Here is an 18348-nt window from a genome sequence, read left to right as displayed (position 1 = left end):
TATAAAAAGCCACTCATGCCCTTTCTTTCTTTTCAGTAATACTTTCCTTTTCCCCGTTGATAATGTCCAGTCTCCTTATTCTGCTATATAATGCCTTCTAATATCTGTCCAGCTTCAAACCCATCTATACTGGGTGGTGGCTTCACTAAATTACGTGCCATTTTCTTTGCACTGTGCTTAATTATGTCTCTTAAAGTCATGACATCTGCTCTTCCCTCTACCAGTGATATACTTTGCTAGTTTCTCCAGATGATTAAACCCTTTGCCGTTCTAGAAGAATCGGTTCAGACACTACCTCCCTACGGTATATATCGACACCTCCAGGAATCACTGCTAGGAAATTACTATCATTTTCTTCCAGAGGTGACCTATGCATTATGGTGCTTATTACGCATTGTTTATAAAGCTTCTCCACATACTGTTGTCCCTTCAGGAACAGTAGCTCTTCCCATCATTTTTATTTATCCAGGTTCCTAAATAGTTTGAGGAATTGGGAGATGAGAAGAGTCATGATTTAGGTTTTTAATTTGTGGGAAATATTTTATTATTGAGGCATAATACTGAGGAGATCTAGATGTTTTTCCACCTAAGGTGAAATAGAGTCAATAAAATCAAAGTGGTTCCCATGTACTAAGAATAAATTTATCCATGAAACTACTTTCTTTCATATGGTGACACATAAATGTGTGCTTTAGCTGGGCATGGTAACACACTCCTGAAATCCCAGTACTTGGTAGGCTGAGACAGGAAGATCACAGGTTTATAGCCAGCCTCAGAAACTTAGCCAGGCTCTTCACAACTTAATGAGACCCTGTTTCAAAAATTTAAAAATAATAGAGCTGTGGGTATAGCCGAGAGGTAGAATGCCCCTACATTAAATCCCCAGTACAAAATTAAGTAAATGAATGAATATATAAATGTATGCTTTATATGTATGTATGTATATATATATATATATATATATATATATATATATATATATATACACACACACATGTTGGGTTATGTGTATAGTGCATTTATTCCTGAAGATCACATTGTTTTAAAAGTTTAAAAGTTATCAAGCTATGGTATGAATTTGGCTTTTGAAATAAAGGCTCCAAAATAGCTATGGATTAAAATGATAGTATATACCCATATTCATAGTTGCATTATTAATAATAGCCAAGAGCCAGAAGGAACTCACAGGATCATTGACCATGAATATATAAAAAGAAAGTGAAATATATGTAAAATGGAATACTATTTAGGTTTTTAAAGGAAATAAATTTTTATATGTGCCACAGCATGGATGAACTTTGAAAACACTATGCTAAGTTAAATAAGCCAGACACAAAATCACTGTATCATTCTACTTCTATGAGTTATTGAGCGTAGTGAATTTCTTTGAGACAGAACAATAGTGGCTGGGGGAGATAAAATGAGAAATTGGTTACTAGATATAGAGTTTTGGATTGACAAGATGAAAAATTTTTAAAGATTGGTTGTACAACATTGCAAATATAATTAACAGTACTGAACTGTACACTTAAAATAGTTAAGATAGTAAATTGTATGTGTCTTTTACCTTGTTAAATTGTTCTTTAAAAATTGAACAGTAAAACCTGATAGATGTTTATTTCCCGCTAAGATAAAAACAAATGCAAACTAGATTCGATAAAGTCCTTAGGGTTCCAATTCTTTCTACCTGTTGCTTTGTTGTAACTAGAATGAGACTCGTGGCACATCCTAAGATGGCTCGGCACAAGGACTGCCTCTCTACCTGCAGAAAGGGGAAAAGGAGGAGGAAGCAAACGTCCTTCTTGAGGGGCTTACATGATTGGCTACAACTCAAGTTAAATGGCCATAGCCCCATGGTAATCTCAGACATGCAGCTTTTAGCTAGCCAGAAAGGTTTCCAGCTAAAATCTCTTTTACTATAGAAAAAGAAGAAAACATGTAGGAAGATAGCTATCAGATTCCATCCTTTGTCAACTGCTCACCTAAATGAGCTCCTATAAATCTCAAAACATCCGTCAGATAAAAGTAGATGCGACCTCCCTAGTGAGAGGAAGAGTTCGCGGCTCAGAGGGCATTACGTAACTTGCAGCAGCAGTTGTAGGGCACAAGGCTGCTCTCCACTTCCCATTCTCCTGTATCTCCTTGAGACATTCCCGTCTACAGATCTGCTGAGGTCCGAATGCTTGTGTCCTCCCCACCTAAGTCCTATGTTGAAACCTACTGGGCAACTGGGTCTCATGAATGAAATCAGTGCCTTTATCAAAGGAGTCCCAGCGAGCTGTCTTGCACCTTGCAGCATGTGGGAACAGAGCAACACATCGCCACCTGTGAATCCGAAAACTGGTCTTCACCAGACACTAAATCTGCTGACATCTTGAACTTGGGCTTCCCAGGCTCCAGAACTATGAGAAGATTTCTATTGCTCATAAACCACCCAGTTCATGACACATTATGGAAGCCTGAACAATATAGGACCCATGAGATTAGCTATGCCTACCCTTAGTTCTTCATTCTTTAGCATATCCAGACTCGAGGAATGTTACAAGGGTGATCAAGGGTGATTATTTTTTTTTAAGTAAGATCTTTGAAGGGTTAAGGACAATTTTACTTCTTTGCAACCTAGTGACTAGTGGAAATATATCAGGTGAGGAGGCAAAATGGTGACTGTGGGACCCAGCACATCTCAGTCACTGTAACAAACAAAATTCAGAGACTGTGAACGCAGCTCCTCGACAAGAAAAATGAAGCAGTGAAAATACTGAGAAAAAAAAAACACAAAAAATTGAACTGCGGTGGAGTAAATAAAATACAGTAGACAGAACAGAGGATAGCAAAGTGCCTGTGCACACTCCTGACCTGGTGAAAACTGCAGTTGCCACCAAGCCTTGTCATCTTTGCTGGTTCACTCAAGCCAGGACTGCTGGCATCGTGGCCCTAAGAGATTCCTGGCCAAGAAGCCAACGACTTAATGTTAAGTAAGAGGCTGCAGATCTTCGGCATCTTAAGCAATCAGCACCTTGATCCAGGTACAACAGAGATCGGATAGTCTGAATTTCATCCAGGAACTGCACCTGCAGCAGTGCCCTTTTCCCTCTGCCCTCCAGAAACCCAGAGCTGCACACAAGAGTAAAGTAACTGTGCTTCTCAGCAGGAGACTGCCCAGAGTGACCTCAAGGACCCCCAGTCATCTGAGATTTGGTGGTCTACCTCTGAGGAGGTCGGGTCAGAAGCTGCTACTGAACACAGCAGAGGCAAAGGAGAGGCTCATAGTACCCAGGTCTCAGTTTTCCCACAGGATCTCTGAAGTCAGCAATAGAAAGCAATATGGCAGGCTAGATGAAATGGAACAGAACATCACTCTTAAAAGATGGTCCATTCCACCGTGTTTCCTGTTTCTGTTTTGGTTCACGAGCTTTATTTATTTTGTTTGTCAAGACGCTGCCTTCTCGGTAGTTGAACTTTTTTTCAGCTACTGAGATGTGCTGCATTCTGCAGTCACCATTTGAATCTCCAAGACTCAGAATATCTAAATCAATTATCTGCGGTAAGAACCATACAAGAGACATTACAATTCCTGACTACAAATTACACTACAGAGCTATAGTAATTAAAACAGTATGGTATTGGCACACAAACAGGTGCAGAGACCAATGGAACAGAATAAAAGATACAGAAACAAATCCACACACTTATAATCAATTGATCTTCAATGAAGGGGCCAAATACATATACTGGAGAACAGACAGACTTTTCAACAAATGGTGCTAGGAAAGTTCTATTTATAGAAAAATAGAACTAAATCTTTACATCTTTCCTTGCACAGAAATCAATTCAAGATGGATAAAAGACCTGAAAGTTAGAACAAAGACTGTGAAGCTATTAGAGGAGGGCATAGGTTCAGTACTCCATTATATAGGCACAGGTAGTAACTTCCTCGACAAGACTTCCAAAGTTCAGGAAATTAAAACAAGATTTAAAAAGTGGGATGGCATCAAACTAAAAAGTTACTCCTCATCAAAGGAAATCATCAAAAGTCTAAAGTGAAAGTCTACAGAATGGGAGATCGTTACTGGCTATCCCTCTGATGGAGAACTAATATTCAGAATATATAAAGCACTTAAAACACTTTACAGCCGGGTGTGGTAGTGCATGCTTGTAATCCCCGCCCTTGGGAGGCTGAGACAGGAGGATTGTGCAGGTTCAAAGACAGCCTCTCTGGCTTTATCTGTTTCCAAATTTTATATATATATATATATATATGAAATAGGTCTGGGAGTATAGCCCGGAGGTAGAAGGCCCCTGGGTTCCATCCCCAGTACCACCATAAAAAATAAGACTTTACACTAGAAAAATAAACAACCCAATCAAGAAGTGAACAAATGGCCAATAGAAAGATGAAAACCAAAATTACACTGAGATTTCATCAGACTGGCAATCATAAAGAAGTCAAATAACAAGAAATGTTAGTGAAGATGTGTGAAAATAGGAACTCTTCTACGCTATTGGCAGGAGTGAAAACTAGTTGAGCCACTATGGAGATCAGTGTGGAGATTCCTTAGAAGACTAGGAATAGATCCGCCATATAATCCAGCTCTACCACTACTGGATATCTTTCCAAAGGGATTGAAACCAGAGAACTATAATAATACATGCATGTACCCATGTTTATAGCAGCACAACTTACAACTCATGGCCAAACTATGGAACCAACCTAGGTGTCCATCAGCAGATGAACAGATTACAAAATTATGGAAAATATACACAATGGAATTCTACTCAGCAATAAAGAACAAAATTACATCGTTTGAAGAAGATGGAAGGACCTGGAAAACATATGTTAAGTGAGATTAGCCAATCACAGAAAATGAAGGGTCATATGTTTTCTCTAATATGCATGAGCTAGGGAGTATTTGGAATATCAGAGGAACTCCAGATAATGGAGGGGACTCAGTGGAGCCAGGCAGGAAGGGTAGGGGAAAGAGGAAGACTGAAATTAATAAATGGAAATATTACCATTGACTATATGTATACATGTGAATATACCATTGTCAATCTGAGTACTTGGTATTGAGAGGGAGGGAAATGGGGAGGCAAGGGGCACCAAGTATTGTGTCCATGTCATTGTCAACATGATTTACATCATGATGTGAGACTATAATGCATCAATAAAATAAAAAATAAAGAATAAAAATAAGTGTTAACTATAAGCCAGATGTGGTGGTACATGCTTGTAATCTCAGTACTTGGGAGGCAGAGACAGGAGGATCACAGGTTCATGGGCAGCCTCAGCTACTTATTGAGGCCTTCTGCAACTTAGTGAGACCCTGTTTTAATATAAAGAATAAAATATAGTGCTGGGGGTATAGCTCAGAAGTAGAATACCCTTGGGTTCAATCCCCAGTTCTTAAAAAAAGTATTAGCTTAAAAAAAAACAGGTAAGATATTAAAAACCACTCCTACGTGTGTGTGTGTGTGTGTGTGTGTGTGTGTGTGTGTGTGTGTATGTGTGTGTACGTGTTGCTAGGGATTGAACCCAGGGCATTCTAATTTTGAGCTACACACCCAGCCATTCTTTATTTTTTTTTTTATTTTGAAATAGTCTCATGAAGTTGCTGAGGCTGTCCTCAAACCTCCTGCAATCCTCTTGTCTCAGCCTCCCAAGGACTGGGATTACAGGCAAGTGCCTCTCTATCTGGCTTATTCCTACATCTTTAGAAAAAATGCCAAAGTTTTAAAAATAACAAAATCTCCTCTTCCAGAAAAAGTACACGCTGAGATTGACAGAGTAATTGGCCAATGGCAGCAGCCAAGTGTGGCCACACGGGAGTCCTTGCCCTATACCAATGCTGTTATCCATGAAGTACAGAGAATGAGCAATATCATCCCCCTGAATGTTCCCAGGGAAGTGGCAGTGGACACTACTCTGGATGGATATCACTTGCCCAAGGTAATCAAGCCTCAGGTCTTGAAGCCTGTCTTTGAGACCATTATAATACATGTATTTCAACCCCAAGAAATCACTTAAAGGAGAAGGATACAGTATCGCTGATATAAGAAAATTTGTAGCTTTTTATTCTCTGTGAGTTTAACTAGATACTAATAGGAATCATGGGGACTGGAGAAGGGAAGATTCCTAGGTCATATGTATTTAGGCAAAGACTAACATTTCTGTTGATGCTGTGGGACTTTTCTGCATTCATGTTGTGCTGGTGGGTATTGTCAGTCTTTGTGGGCACAGAGCAGGCAGAAGATCTTGTCAACTTTTCCATGGATTCTTTTCCTTGCCTTGAAAGAGCATCTTTCAGGAGTAGAGACATGCTGGACTTAGTGTGGAAAAGTCTACTTCACAAGCCTGAGGGTAGAGAACGTTGACGTGTGAAAGGATACCTATCACTTGGGCCAAAGCCACACGAATGCTGGTGTTTCTAATGTAATGATCCCACTGGGATCGTTATATAACTTTTACTTATAGCCCCAGTATGGGGAAATTTCTGCCTTAAAAAGGAAGTGAATCCAGTATGTACAATTTTAACTTTAAAACGGGAGAGAGCCTGGCGTGGTGGCACACGCTTGTAATCCCCGCACTTGGGAGGCGGAGACAGGAGGATCGCGCAGATTCGAAGCCAGCTGCGCTGGCGTAAGAGACCCTGTTTCAAAAATATAAAATAGGTCTGGGAGTGTAGCCTAGAGGTAGAAGGACTTCCAGGAATAAATAAATAAATAAATAAATAAATAAATAAATAAAAATAAAACGGGAGAGAAAGGAGCAAACACTTACAAAAAAATGACTTCCTTGTGCCATCGACCGTTAGCCTTTTAAAAACTGTCTTAGTTCTCAGAGTAACTGTCATTCCTATCTTAGAGACTGGGAAGTTGAAACGCAGAAAAATTGTTTGCATGGGATCTCCTCAACAACAAAGTGCCAAAGGTTGGGATCCAGAACAAGCTTTGTTCTATTTGTACTGCACATGTACTCCACGGACTTGCTTTACTTTGACTTTAGAAGAATCTTCTGGCAATTTTCCTCCATCGGTCCCTATTAAATTCCATGTCTTCAGCTGGGAGTGATGGTACACACCTGAGATCCCAGTATTTGGGAGGCTGAGTCAAAAGGCTTGCAGATTTTCAGCCAGCCTCAGCAATTTAGGGAGGCCCTCTGTAACTTAGTGAGACTTTGTTTCAAAGTAAAAAAATAAAATAGTTAGCTCAGAGGTGGAATGTTCCTAAATTCAATCCCAGTATCACAAAAACAAACAAACAAAACCCCACAGATTTTCTGTCTTCAATAATAGAAATAAACCACATGATCTGTGCAGGTATGAATGTATCACTTCGAATCTCACTGTGATGTATAATTACAATGCACCAGTAAAAGTATATAAAAACAGAATTCTGATCCCAAGCCACCCACCACTCTCGGGATCTCTGCAGACAGCTCTCCTGGGGTGTGCAGTGTTCCTGCTTAATGATGAATTTTTACAGTTCTTCCCGTGCTTCCTGGCCACGTTGGCCAGCCTCTGTAGACCTATTCTAGTTTGTCTAGGTCTCTCCAAATGGCTTGTACTTAGAGTTGATCTCCAGAGGTAAAACCTGAAGAGTTTACCCACTGGACACTACTTGGTGACTGTCCCTGCAGAGCTAGGAAATGGAGCCGCTGCATGTGCTGTTTCCTTACTGAGTGAGCGTCTTGTGGTTGAAGACTGAAGTTTGAGTTCACCAGGTTTTGTTTCTATTTTTCTAGCCATTCATTTAACTACAGTCAGCCAGCCCATCTCTACCACTATTTTAGCATCAACTTTAATAGCCATGCTGGGCTCTGAGAAATATAATTGACTATTTGCAATAAAAGCTGGAAGTCATGCCCTTAACATCAGATGGACCTCATTTAAATGATGGCTTAACATCCTCCTCTGTGTGACTTTTAGCACATTATTTAACCTTTTGTATCTTTACTTTCTTCATTTATAAAATGCGTTTAAACCCATCTTACAAGATCCACGGGGAAGTAAAATGAGATCATACATGCTGAGCCTTGTACTCAAAATAGCAGCTACTATTCTTTATTAATTCAGCAACCATTCATTAAGCACCTGAAGTGGTCAGGTCTGAAAAACAACCTTAAGCAAAATAATAACGTGATTACAAACAATGATGGCTTTCCAAAGAAAAACACACTGTTTTTATGAAGATGCTCCTTGTATCTCCCAGGTAGAGTGAGAACCAGGAGCCAAAGTGATGGGGTGGGGAGTTTCAAAGGAAATGATGCAGAAGCTGAGAATTAAAGAATGGTTAAGAATTAGTTAACCAGTGACAAAGTGGGGGAGGGAGAACATTACTGGCACAGCAAACAGAATTTTAAAGGCCTTGATATGAGTGAGAAAGCTTCCTTTAGCTTCCTTTCAGAAGCTAAAGGAAGGCCACAATAGTGGGAGCCCATGCAGAGAGAGGCCCTGATGGGTCAGGCAAGGGAACTGTATATTCAGTGATCAGACACTACCAAAGGGCACCAAGGTTCAAGGAGAAAGTGGGTCGGGGCATGGCATGCTGAAGTCATGTTCAGAGCCCACTCTGCTTTCAGGGTGTGGAAGAGATTGAAAGGGGAAAGAGAGGATGTGGGCATGGTTAGGAGGCAGGCACAAGTGTCTCTGCACTCAAGGTGGGAGCCTGGGCCAAGGTGGAGAGGGTGGGCAGGTAGTTGAGATGACAGAATCAAGAAATTTAAAGAGGAATTGACTAGACTTCGATGGGTTGGATGAGGCAGAAAAGGAAAAGCTTGCTTTGGTGACTGTGGGGTTTCTTGCCATGTATCTGGATGGACAGGGGCTTCTTTCTCTGGAAACCTGCTTCTGCTCTTAATCCTGCCTTGGGGACTGGGCACAGCATCCTGGACACTGTAAGGAAGAGAATGGAGAAGCAAAATGAAGGGCATGTCTTTTCCTTTTTCAGAGCTGCACTGGTCATCACTTCACTGGGCAGCTGGGTTGATGGGGTTTGGTGGGCAGCTGTCATGTTATTCTTTAATGGAGGTTTACAGGTCTCCTCAGTAGACCTAAGCCAACTTGTCCTGGAAGAAAGAACAGCTTCATTCTACAGTCAAGAGTAGTCAAATTTTCTTGGTAAATTTCCAGCAGGCAATTCCAATCTATTGTTCTAAATTATCCCACACAAACAGGAAAGCCCTAGGGGTTTGGGTTGAGGGAGTGGTGTGCTGCTCAGGAGGTGGGGGAGTGCAGGATGTGGGCAGGCCCTGGCCTGGAAGCCTGAGGACCAATACCCTCTGAGTGTGTGTCACCCGGCTCAAGCCTGCCTGACTCTTTGCTGTCTTCCTTAGGGGACCATGGTCTTGACCAACTTGACGGCGCTGCACAGGGACCCTGCGGAGTGGGCCACTCCTGACACCTTCAACCCGGAACATTTTCTGGAGAATGGACAGTTTAAGAAAAAGGAAGCCTTCCTGCCTTTCTCCATGGGTAAGTCATGGTGAAGACAAGCGTGAGAGTGCAGAGCTCCTCCCTCAGCCCTGCCCTCCTCTGCTCCCTGGAGACCTTTGCTATAGCTGGAAAGTCTCCAGACAGCCCTTCCCAGTGTGATTCATCTTGCTGTTGGTTGCAGCCCCACCTTCCCTGGACATGGCACTGCTTCAGGCCACCTCTGCTCCTCAAGCCTTCCCTGCTCTGAAGGAGAGTCCAGCCTCCCTCTGCCCTCTTTTCCAAAACACTGGAGACAGAAACTCCAATCCTGGCTCTTGCTCACAAGGAAGTTTGAGCACCTACCTTTTTTATAGAGTTTTTAATTGTCACAAGTTCCTTTCAAGGGCATCCCACTCACACAGAAACAGATCTGGTTTATAATAAGATGAGGAGACATTGAGGGAGAGGGGCCACATACTTACTGTTAGGTCATTAGACAGTGACTCTAAATGCCACCAGTTCACCTAGGTGGGGTTCTGCTCTATAAGAACCCCTTGTAGAAATCCTTTTGCAAAATCAAACTAGTACATTTTTCTGGTATGCAATTCTAAGGGCAGGAAAATGGATATACTGCTCACTTGCTTGCCTGCGTGCTCTCTCTCTCTCTCTCTCTCTCTCTCTCTCTCTCTCTCTCTCTCTCTCTCTCTCACACACACACACACACACACACACACACACACACACACACACACTTTTTCTCTCTTCCTCTAAAGGGCATTTTGAACTCATATTATAAAATCAATAACAAAAGCCTTATTTCAGGTATTGAGTTACATATATTACTAAATAATTGCTGAATTCCTGTATCCCATAAATATTTACTGGGGATCTATTATGTGTCAAATATTCAGTCCTGAGAACATGACATGGATGAAGTAGAAATCATAATAGAGCTACTCTCCTGGGGCACATATCCTAGTGTAACTGTATAAAGTTCAAATTACTATCACCACTTAACAGATAAGGAAACTGAGGATTAAGCAAATGTGGAAATGAGCTCATAAAAGTCACATGGCAGAGGTAGGACTCAGTGTCCACAAGACTTCTTAAAAAGTAAATTTTGCGTTCTTCCAACGCTATTTTTTCAAAATAACCAAGTGCTGCACTGAAACCACACCATGGAATACATAATAATTCACTATTTTTAACTTAAAATGGAATATTCATTGATCTTCCTAGGCACTATCATTTGGCTGCTGGTGATATTAAGGCCAAAAGAGAAGGTCTGGAATTTGACCTGAACCTCAAGGCGCTGTGATTAATTGATTTCCCAATGAGCTGTGATGTTCTGGGTGTGTTTGGGTTGATTCTTAATATATTGTTTTTGTATTTCCTCATCTGGTTTTAGGTTATTTTATGCACATTGGACAAGTCACTTCTAAAATGAAGTAAAATTTAAACAAAACAAAACAGAACAAAAAAAAAAAAACCCTAGTCTGTCTGCAACATTCAGGTTTATTACAGCACAAAGCAAAGCCTTAATTTTAAGTATTATAAACATGCTTTCCTGTCTCTTGCATTGGATCCATAAAATCCTGAAATGTGAAAAGTATAGCCCTCTATGCATTCCCCAAAAAATCCTTTACCTACTTTTTGCTGCAAGTATGATGAGAGGAATCTTAATAGATAGATGCCCATGGCTTTAAGACGAAAAAGGATTTTCTCAGCCAAGTGATGCCTAGATTTCTTTCTTTTATATTGCAAAATTTCTTCATCATATTTGTATCATGACTCCCATTGTTTAAAAATTATTCCATTTACATTAGCTGTAGTATAAAAAGAGCAACACACAGTAATTAACTGGTGCTTTGCTACTGGGAATTGTATTACACCCTCTTAATTACAACTTCAAATTATCTCATGGAATCCTTACAGCAAACCAGTTATTCATAATTAGACAGGAAATGGATTAATACCTTTTTCTTAATGTAGGAAGCTGAAAAAGAGAGTTGTTTCCTTCCAAGACCATATACTCAGTGATTTGACAGAATAGGGCCTAAGACTCAAGTTTTTATGCTTCTGATCTAGTGCTCTCTCTGTAACTTACCTTCCCAATCAAAGACCTTTCCATTTAAAGATTCACTGAGTTCACACCATATGTATCAGCTAGTATATATTAGTGGGTAACAAACAGTCTAAAACTCTGTGACTAGCTGGGCTCTCTTACATGTTTGGTAGGCTAGGTGACTGCAGGCTGGTCTCAGATGACCTCATTTGGGACAGCGGTTTTCTTTTCACACCACCTCCATCCTATAGCAGACAAGCCTGGCTTTTCCATGTGGTGCTTATGAAGTCCCAAGGGGGAGAACAGAAGCACGAACATAGTAGCTTCTCAAGGTCCAGGCTGGAAGCTAGCAACCCAGGATTCCCATCCCATTCTGACAACAGGTGCCATGCATAAGGCCAGCTCCAGTTCAAGGGGAGGGGAAATAACTACAACTTTTTTTTTTAATTAAAATACCTATGAAGCCGGGCGTGGTGACGCACACCCGCGCTTGGGAGGCAGAGACAGGAGGATCGCGCTGGTTCGGAGCCAGCCTCGCTGGCTTAAGAGACCCTGTTTCCAAATAAAAATATAAAAAATAGGTCTGGTAGTGTAGCCCAGAGGTAGAAGGGCTTCCAGGAACCCCAGTACCACCAAATAAATAAATAAATAAATAAATAAATAAATAAATAAATAAATAAAATACCTATGAAGTCACATTGCCAATTATGTGGGAACGAGGCAAAGGGAAGATTGAGGTGTTTTGTTCTCACCATCTCTCTTCTGACCGAGAAGAATGAAAAGCAGAGAGGGCAGGAGGTCTGCCTGGGGATCTCACGGAAGGCGTGACAGAATGAAGATTGGTTTCTCCACATATTCTCAAAATATTTTTAGTTTCAAAAACAAATATTTACAGGATCGTACTTGTTAGACACCATCTTAATAAAGTGATCACCAATGATGAGAAAAATCAAAATTATGTACCATCTAGTAGGATGAAATGAGAACATAGAGTCAGGTCAGTGACATTCCTACCAAAAATACACAACCCCACAACCTGTTCTATTCAGGGACATTTACAAAATAACTGGTTTGTAATGTTTAAAATGCCAAAGCTGTGAAAGTCATATAGAGTGAAGAATTATTCCAGACATGAGACTAAAGAGACATGTCAGCTAAATGCAATGCACAACATTAAACTGGACTCTTTTAGTAAAGGACATTATTGGAACAACCGGACAACCCTGAATGGGATCTGAGGATAAGAGGGTAGAGGGTGGTAATGCGTTAATGTCAATCCCCTGACCTTTGATGGTTATTATGGAGAAGGTCCTCATTTGTAGAAATTATATACCAACTTTTTTATGGGTGGTATGGCAATTTACTCTCAAATAATTCAGGAGAAACAAATTATTTGTGTCAGTTTTCTGTACATTTGAAATTATTTCAGATTAATAAAAGGCACATTATCAAAAGCACACAATAAAGAAATATAATGGATAGAAAGCTATTTTAATAACACTATCAGCAAATGAGTTTTATTTAAAGATTAGCATTTAAACTGTCCTTTTTGATAATTACCAGATCATTCTAATAATGCACTTTATATTCCTAAAATGTTTATTATTCTGTAGGTGACATTTTGTAATAATTTTTCTGTACCAATTGTTAAATTATTTAGTGCATTTGGATTCAGCAGGTAGCACAATCAATATGTAAAATAGCTTCTATCTTAAATTCAGACACATTTTCACTAATATCTGAAGAGATTGCTTAACTTACCTCAATCACCCTGGGAGATAGGAGGAATTGAACTGGATCTTTGTCCTCTGCCTCCAGTTCTCCACACCTGACAGGGACTGGTACATGGCTAAACCAGTACCACGTGTGAACTGTGCAGAGGACCATCCAGCTGGGGCTCCACATTACAAGCAAAGGCTCTCACCAGGACAGACCACTGAGGGATGGAGACCCAGGTAGTTCTGATGAGTGTGAAGGGCAGAAAGTCCCCCAGGGAGAAGGAGGACATCACATATAGGAGAAAAATGACAGAGACACTAGAAACCCTGTTCTGGTGTTTATTTGCTTATATCTTAGAGTGTCCTATTGAGGATTGAAACAGTTACATTGCTTTGTTGCTGTTTGTTGACTGCCCTTTTGTCATTGTTAAGTGAATTTTGAAAGCCTTTAGACTAGAACCCTACTTTCTAGGTCAGGCTGGGTCTCCCACTTTTATTGTTTTTGTTATAACCCAGGGAAAACCTACATAAACCCTCCAGCCTCACTTGCTTGTTGATGACTTTTAATATCACTAATTTTGGAGGGTACACAGCTGAGCAGTACACTATTAGTCTAGACATAGTTGATATGGGGGTCATGATGATTAATGCTTAGGCTGCTTTTCAGGGACTTGAGGACCTCTTGCTGAAAGATCTGGCTCTTCACTTGGACCTGCAAATGTCCAACGAGTGACTAAATGTAGCATTAAAAGCTTGGCATCCCTGCCTTCATATTGCCTCTGTCTCCTTTGCTGTTAATTTGTAAGATTTCTGCTCAACTCTGCAGATAGACAGGTTAGCCATCTAAGGAGTATTTGCCTGGAACTAGTAATAAAAGGTTGATTAGTCTTAAATTTTCCTAATGTCTCTCCTCCCTCTTCAAGGCTAAAGACTTCAAGATAAGAGTACCTAAGAAGCCCAGCTGGGCATGGTGGCACATGCTTGTAATCCCAGCATTTGGGAGCCTGAGACAGGAGGATCATGGTTTGCAGCCAACCTCAGCTACTTAGTGAGGCCCTTTGCAATTCAGTGAAACCTTGTTTCAAGATAAAGAATAAAAATTAGGCTGGAAGTGTAACTTGAGGGTGTAGCTCAGAGGTAGAACCCCCCCCCCAGGTTCTATCCCCAGTACTGCAAAGAAAAAAAAAGAGTACCTAAGATATTTTTAATATTTACAGGGGCCTCTTGATCAACAGATCACCAATCACCATCTTTCACAAAGTCCTGTTCCAAACCACCTGACAGCACCTAGAAGTCTCAGTTATCAGTCCTTTCCTAACCTCAACCCTCCTCCTTTCCTTCTTATCTGAGCATAAAAGAGAGCTTAAAGCCTAGGCTAAGTCAAGATGGTCTTTGTTGCCAAGAGTCTTCATCTTCTTTGGTTTGCTGGTTCTCCAGATACATATTTTTTTCTGCTTTGGCAACTTGTTTTCTGTCCCTGGACTTTCTGAGCAGGGAGTAAATAATCCTGGGTATGATGAACCATGTCCAAGACCCTTCACCCTAGAACTACTTCACCCCCAGAGGCATTTGACTTTGTAATGCTGGACTCCACTTTCTGTGTTTTGGTGAATTCAGTTAATTGTCTGCCTTCAATAATCTGATGGACAAAAGCCTGGGTCTGCTCTCTTTTAGGTTCCAGTGCTAGCTGAGAAGGTAACCCCACCTTCCTATTTGTCTTTCAGGAAAGCGTGGATGCCTCGGAGAACAGTTGGCCAGGACTGAGCTATTTATTTTCTTCACTTCCCTCATGCAAAAATTTACCTTTAAGGCCCCACTTGATGAGAAGCTGAGCCTCAAGTTCAGATTGGGCCTCACCCTCTCCCCAGTCGCCCATCGCATCTGTGCAGTTCCCAGGGCATGATGCTGCCAGAGAAGGAAGGGAAAAGGAGAGGAAGAAGAAATTACCTGTGCTCTGCCGGCACCTGCTCAGATGCAAGGGGACAAAAGAAGGTGACTCTGAGCAAAGACAAAAGGAACTGCCCTAAGAAGAAAGGCAATCCCAATCCCAGCTCTGCTGTCTCCTCCAAATTAACCATAGAACAACGGTGTATGTGTTCAATGATTTCCCTTTTCATTCAGGAAGTGAAAAGAGAATAATGATTTCTTCCCTAAAAATAAAATCATGTTGTGTGGGTCAAAGGAAATAGTGGATTTTGAGTGGTTTGTAAACCTTAAAGGACATCATGAGAATTGTAGCTACTATGTAATTCCTTCCTGTCTGTCCTATTGAGATAGCTTGGGTTTAAGGGATGCAAAATAGTCAGTACAAGAAGTGATGAAAGAGACTCCCTCTGAACTTAAGGACAACATCCTGATAACTTGTTTTTCTGCATCTCATGTTTCCTTCCACTGAGAATAAAGGCTGAAGGGCTACCCCCACCCCACTCACCAAGAAATATGAGACAGCTTCTCTTGCTGTCTAAATCTGCTTATGCATATTTCCTTTCTTGTGTTCCCTTTGCTACCTCTTCTCTTATAAAAAAGCTTCCCTTGCCTGGGAGCTCTCTGAAGAAGGAGATTTTAAAACAAGAAAGTTCTATTTTCCTTCAGAGCTAGATTGAATCAGAACACTTCTGAGTCGAGTCTGAGTATTTGCAGAGCACATGAGCAGTGGAGTCCAGCCTCTTGCCCTACACGGTAACAGTTCCGCTGAGGACACAGGCACTCTGGGCAGCCATGGTGGTTGGCCATAAAGTATCTACCATTTGGTAACACTTCAATGGGCTTTATCTTGTTCCTGACCCTCTGGGAAGGCAGGGAGGGTACATGCTGTTCTGTGTTCTATGTTGTTCTTGCATAAGGAAGAAGTACACAGGCCTTGGACTCAGGCCACTTAGGATGAGACCACAGTCAGCCAAACCTGGAGAACAGGCTGGGGAACATATGTGGAAAGATTGTGTGTCTCACAGAACCGCTTTGTCTTGAGTCCATCAAGCATTTATTCCCACACCATGGTCTTGGGAGAAGGATGGATGTATAAAGAGTTTGGAGGAGTTCCAGTCAGGGAAAGAGGGCAACACAACTCAGGGCCAGAGGGTCCTTGACTTACATGAAAAAAAAATAATAATAATTTCAGCCTAAGACAGTCAGATACTTAGAAAAGGAAGAAACACACATTCAAGAGAGAATGGGGACATCTCCAAAGTAAAAGATGTGTTTGGGGGTTCACAGCTCTTATTTGTGAGACTTTGTGAGAAGTGGATAGGAGGAGGTATTCGAAGATGACATCAACACTCACAAGATAATTTAGACTGTTTTGGTCATCAGTGTGGTCCTGATGTGCTGTTTCCTTATGCAAATCATAGAACAACATGTACCCTCCCTGCCTGGGAACAGGAATCATCCCTTTTCTGCTGCCTTCCCAGAGGTATCCCAAGATAAAGCCCATGTAGTGTTGCCAAATGGTAAATCTTTTAGTCTATTACTTTATCAATAGGCATCCTTTAGCTGGGCCTTAGCCTCTACTTGGGGGACTTGACTGGGGAAGAAAAGGAAAATTAAATGGAAGACAGAGCCAAGACAGTAGAGAAATTCAAGGCCTGATTCAACTAGCCTTATTCTTGGATTATCACTTGCTCTATTTTCCAGAGATTCACCTTCCAGGGATTATAAAGCGAGTATGTACCACTGGCCTCTCAGCTCCTTGCTTCACCAGCAAGTGGAAGCAAAGCCTCCTACGACACCCTGCACCCTCGCACCTGCCACCTGGGAGGGGAACCCCTGCCTTTCCTCCACGTCACAGGAAGCATGGAGAACGTGAGAAGGACCCCGTTAAAGAAAACTATACCTAAACAGCAGTGGAAGTGAAAAAAAAAAAAAACAGATTTTATTCAGGAACAATTAGAAAGAAAAAAAAAAAGACTTCAGAATAGAACTGGGCTCAATCTCAAATGTAGTCTGGGCCAGTGGGCATTTGTGGCATGAGTAGGTTGTGGGGAAGAGCCATGAATGGAAAATTACTAAGAGGAGACATCAATTTTGATAACGCCTATTTGAAAGGTTATTTCATTGTTTCCTGACTGACATTATTTCTGACAAAAGGTTCACAGTCATTTAGATCTTTCCTTCCTTATTTATGAACAGATGAAGAGTCTTTTGTCCTCCCTTTTTAAAATTTTTTTAAAATTTGGCACTACGATTTGGAAGGCAGCTATGCTCACCACTATACCACCAACGCATGGCACTAGGATTTGAACACAGCAGTACTCTACTGCCCAGCTACACTGCCTGGTATCCCTCCTCTCTTTTGTAGAAACAAGGTCTCATCAAGTTGCTAAAGCTGGCCATAACCCTGTCATACTCCTATCTTAGCCTCCCAAGTAATGGAATGAAAGGCCTGGGCCACCAAGTCCAGCTAGGATTTTTTTTTCTGTGTCATGACTCCACCACAATTTGGTTATGATATATATTAGTTTAGTTTTCTTGGTGTTTATCTTGATTGGAATTCATTGAGATTCTTGAATATGTGAGCTTATCACTTCAAGAAAATTTGGATAGAGGTTGGTGTGGGGGCACACGCCTATAAACCCAGTACTTGGGAGGCTGAGACGGGAGGATCACAGGTTTATGGCCAGCCTCAGCAACGTAGCGAGTCCCTTAGCAACTTAGTGAGACCCTGTTTCAAAATAAAAAATGAAACAGGGCTGAGGGCAGGCCTCAGATGTAGAAAATCTCTGGGTTCAACCTCCAGTACCAGAGAAGGAAGGAAAGAAGGAACTTATGGAGGGAGGGAGGGAGGGAGGGAGGGAGGGAGGGAGGGAGGGAGGGAGGGAAGGAGGGGGGAAGGAAAAGAGAAGTGGAAATGAAGAGGAAGAAAAGTTGAACAGATATGAGTCATTATTTTTTCAAATATTTTCTCTGAACTGACCCCCTGCTCCCATATATCTGGGATTTCTATCACAATATATGTTAGACCTATAGATGTTGACTTACTCATCACTGAGGCTATGTACATTTTTTTCAGGCTTTGTTCTTGCTGTGTTCAGCTTGAATAGTTCCTACTATTCTGTTTTCAAGTGCACTTTTTCTTCTGCAGTGTCTCATTTGTCAGTAAGCCATTTATTAATTTTATATTAGATCCTATGTTTCTATTTTAGTATAAATTGTTTGTCTT

The 18348-nt window shown here is 41.2% G+C and overlaps 1 protein-coding gene across 1 annotated transcript in view; it reads left to right on the top strand.

Annotated features, from left to right (window-relative positions):
- Window positions 1–15096, top strand: part of CYP2J2 (cytochrome P450 family 2 subfamily J member 2) — a gene marked incomplete at both ends in the record, with an annotated part of 31580 nt that extends 16484 nt beyond the window's left edge. Inside the window, 3 exons of the mRNA XM_080692423.1 lie at window positions 5760–5947; window positions 9332–9470; window positions 14918–15096. Coding sequence (XP_080548549.1) covers window positions 5760–5947; window positions 9332–9470; window positions 14918–15096 — 506 coding nt within the window. The remainder of the gene's footprint in view (window positions 1–5759; window positions 5948–9331; window positions 9471–14917) is intronic.
- Window positions 15097–18348: the final 3252 nt, after the last annotated feature.

Source organism: Muscardinus avellanarius (assembly GCF_963383645.1).
Source record: "Muscardinus avellanarius genome assembly, chromosome: 3".
NCBI lineage: Eukaryota > Metazoa > Chordata > Mammalia > Rodentia > Gliridae > Muscardinus > Muscardinus avellanarius.
This window is presented reverse-complemented; position numbering and strand designations above follow the sequence as displayed.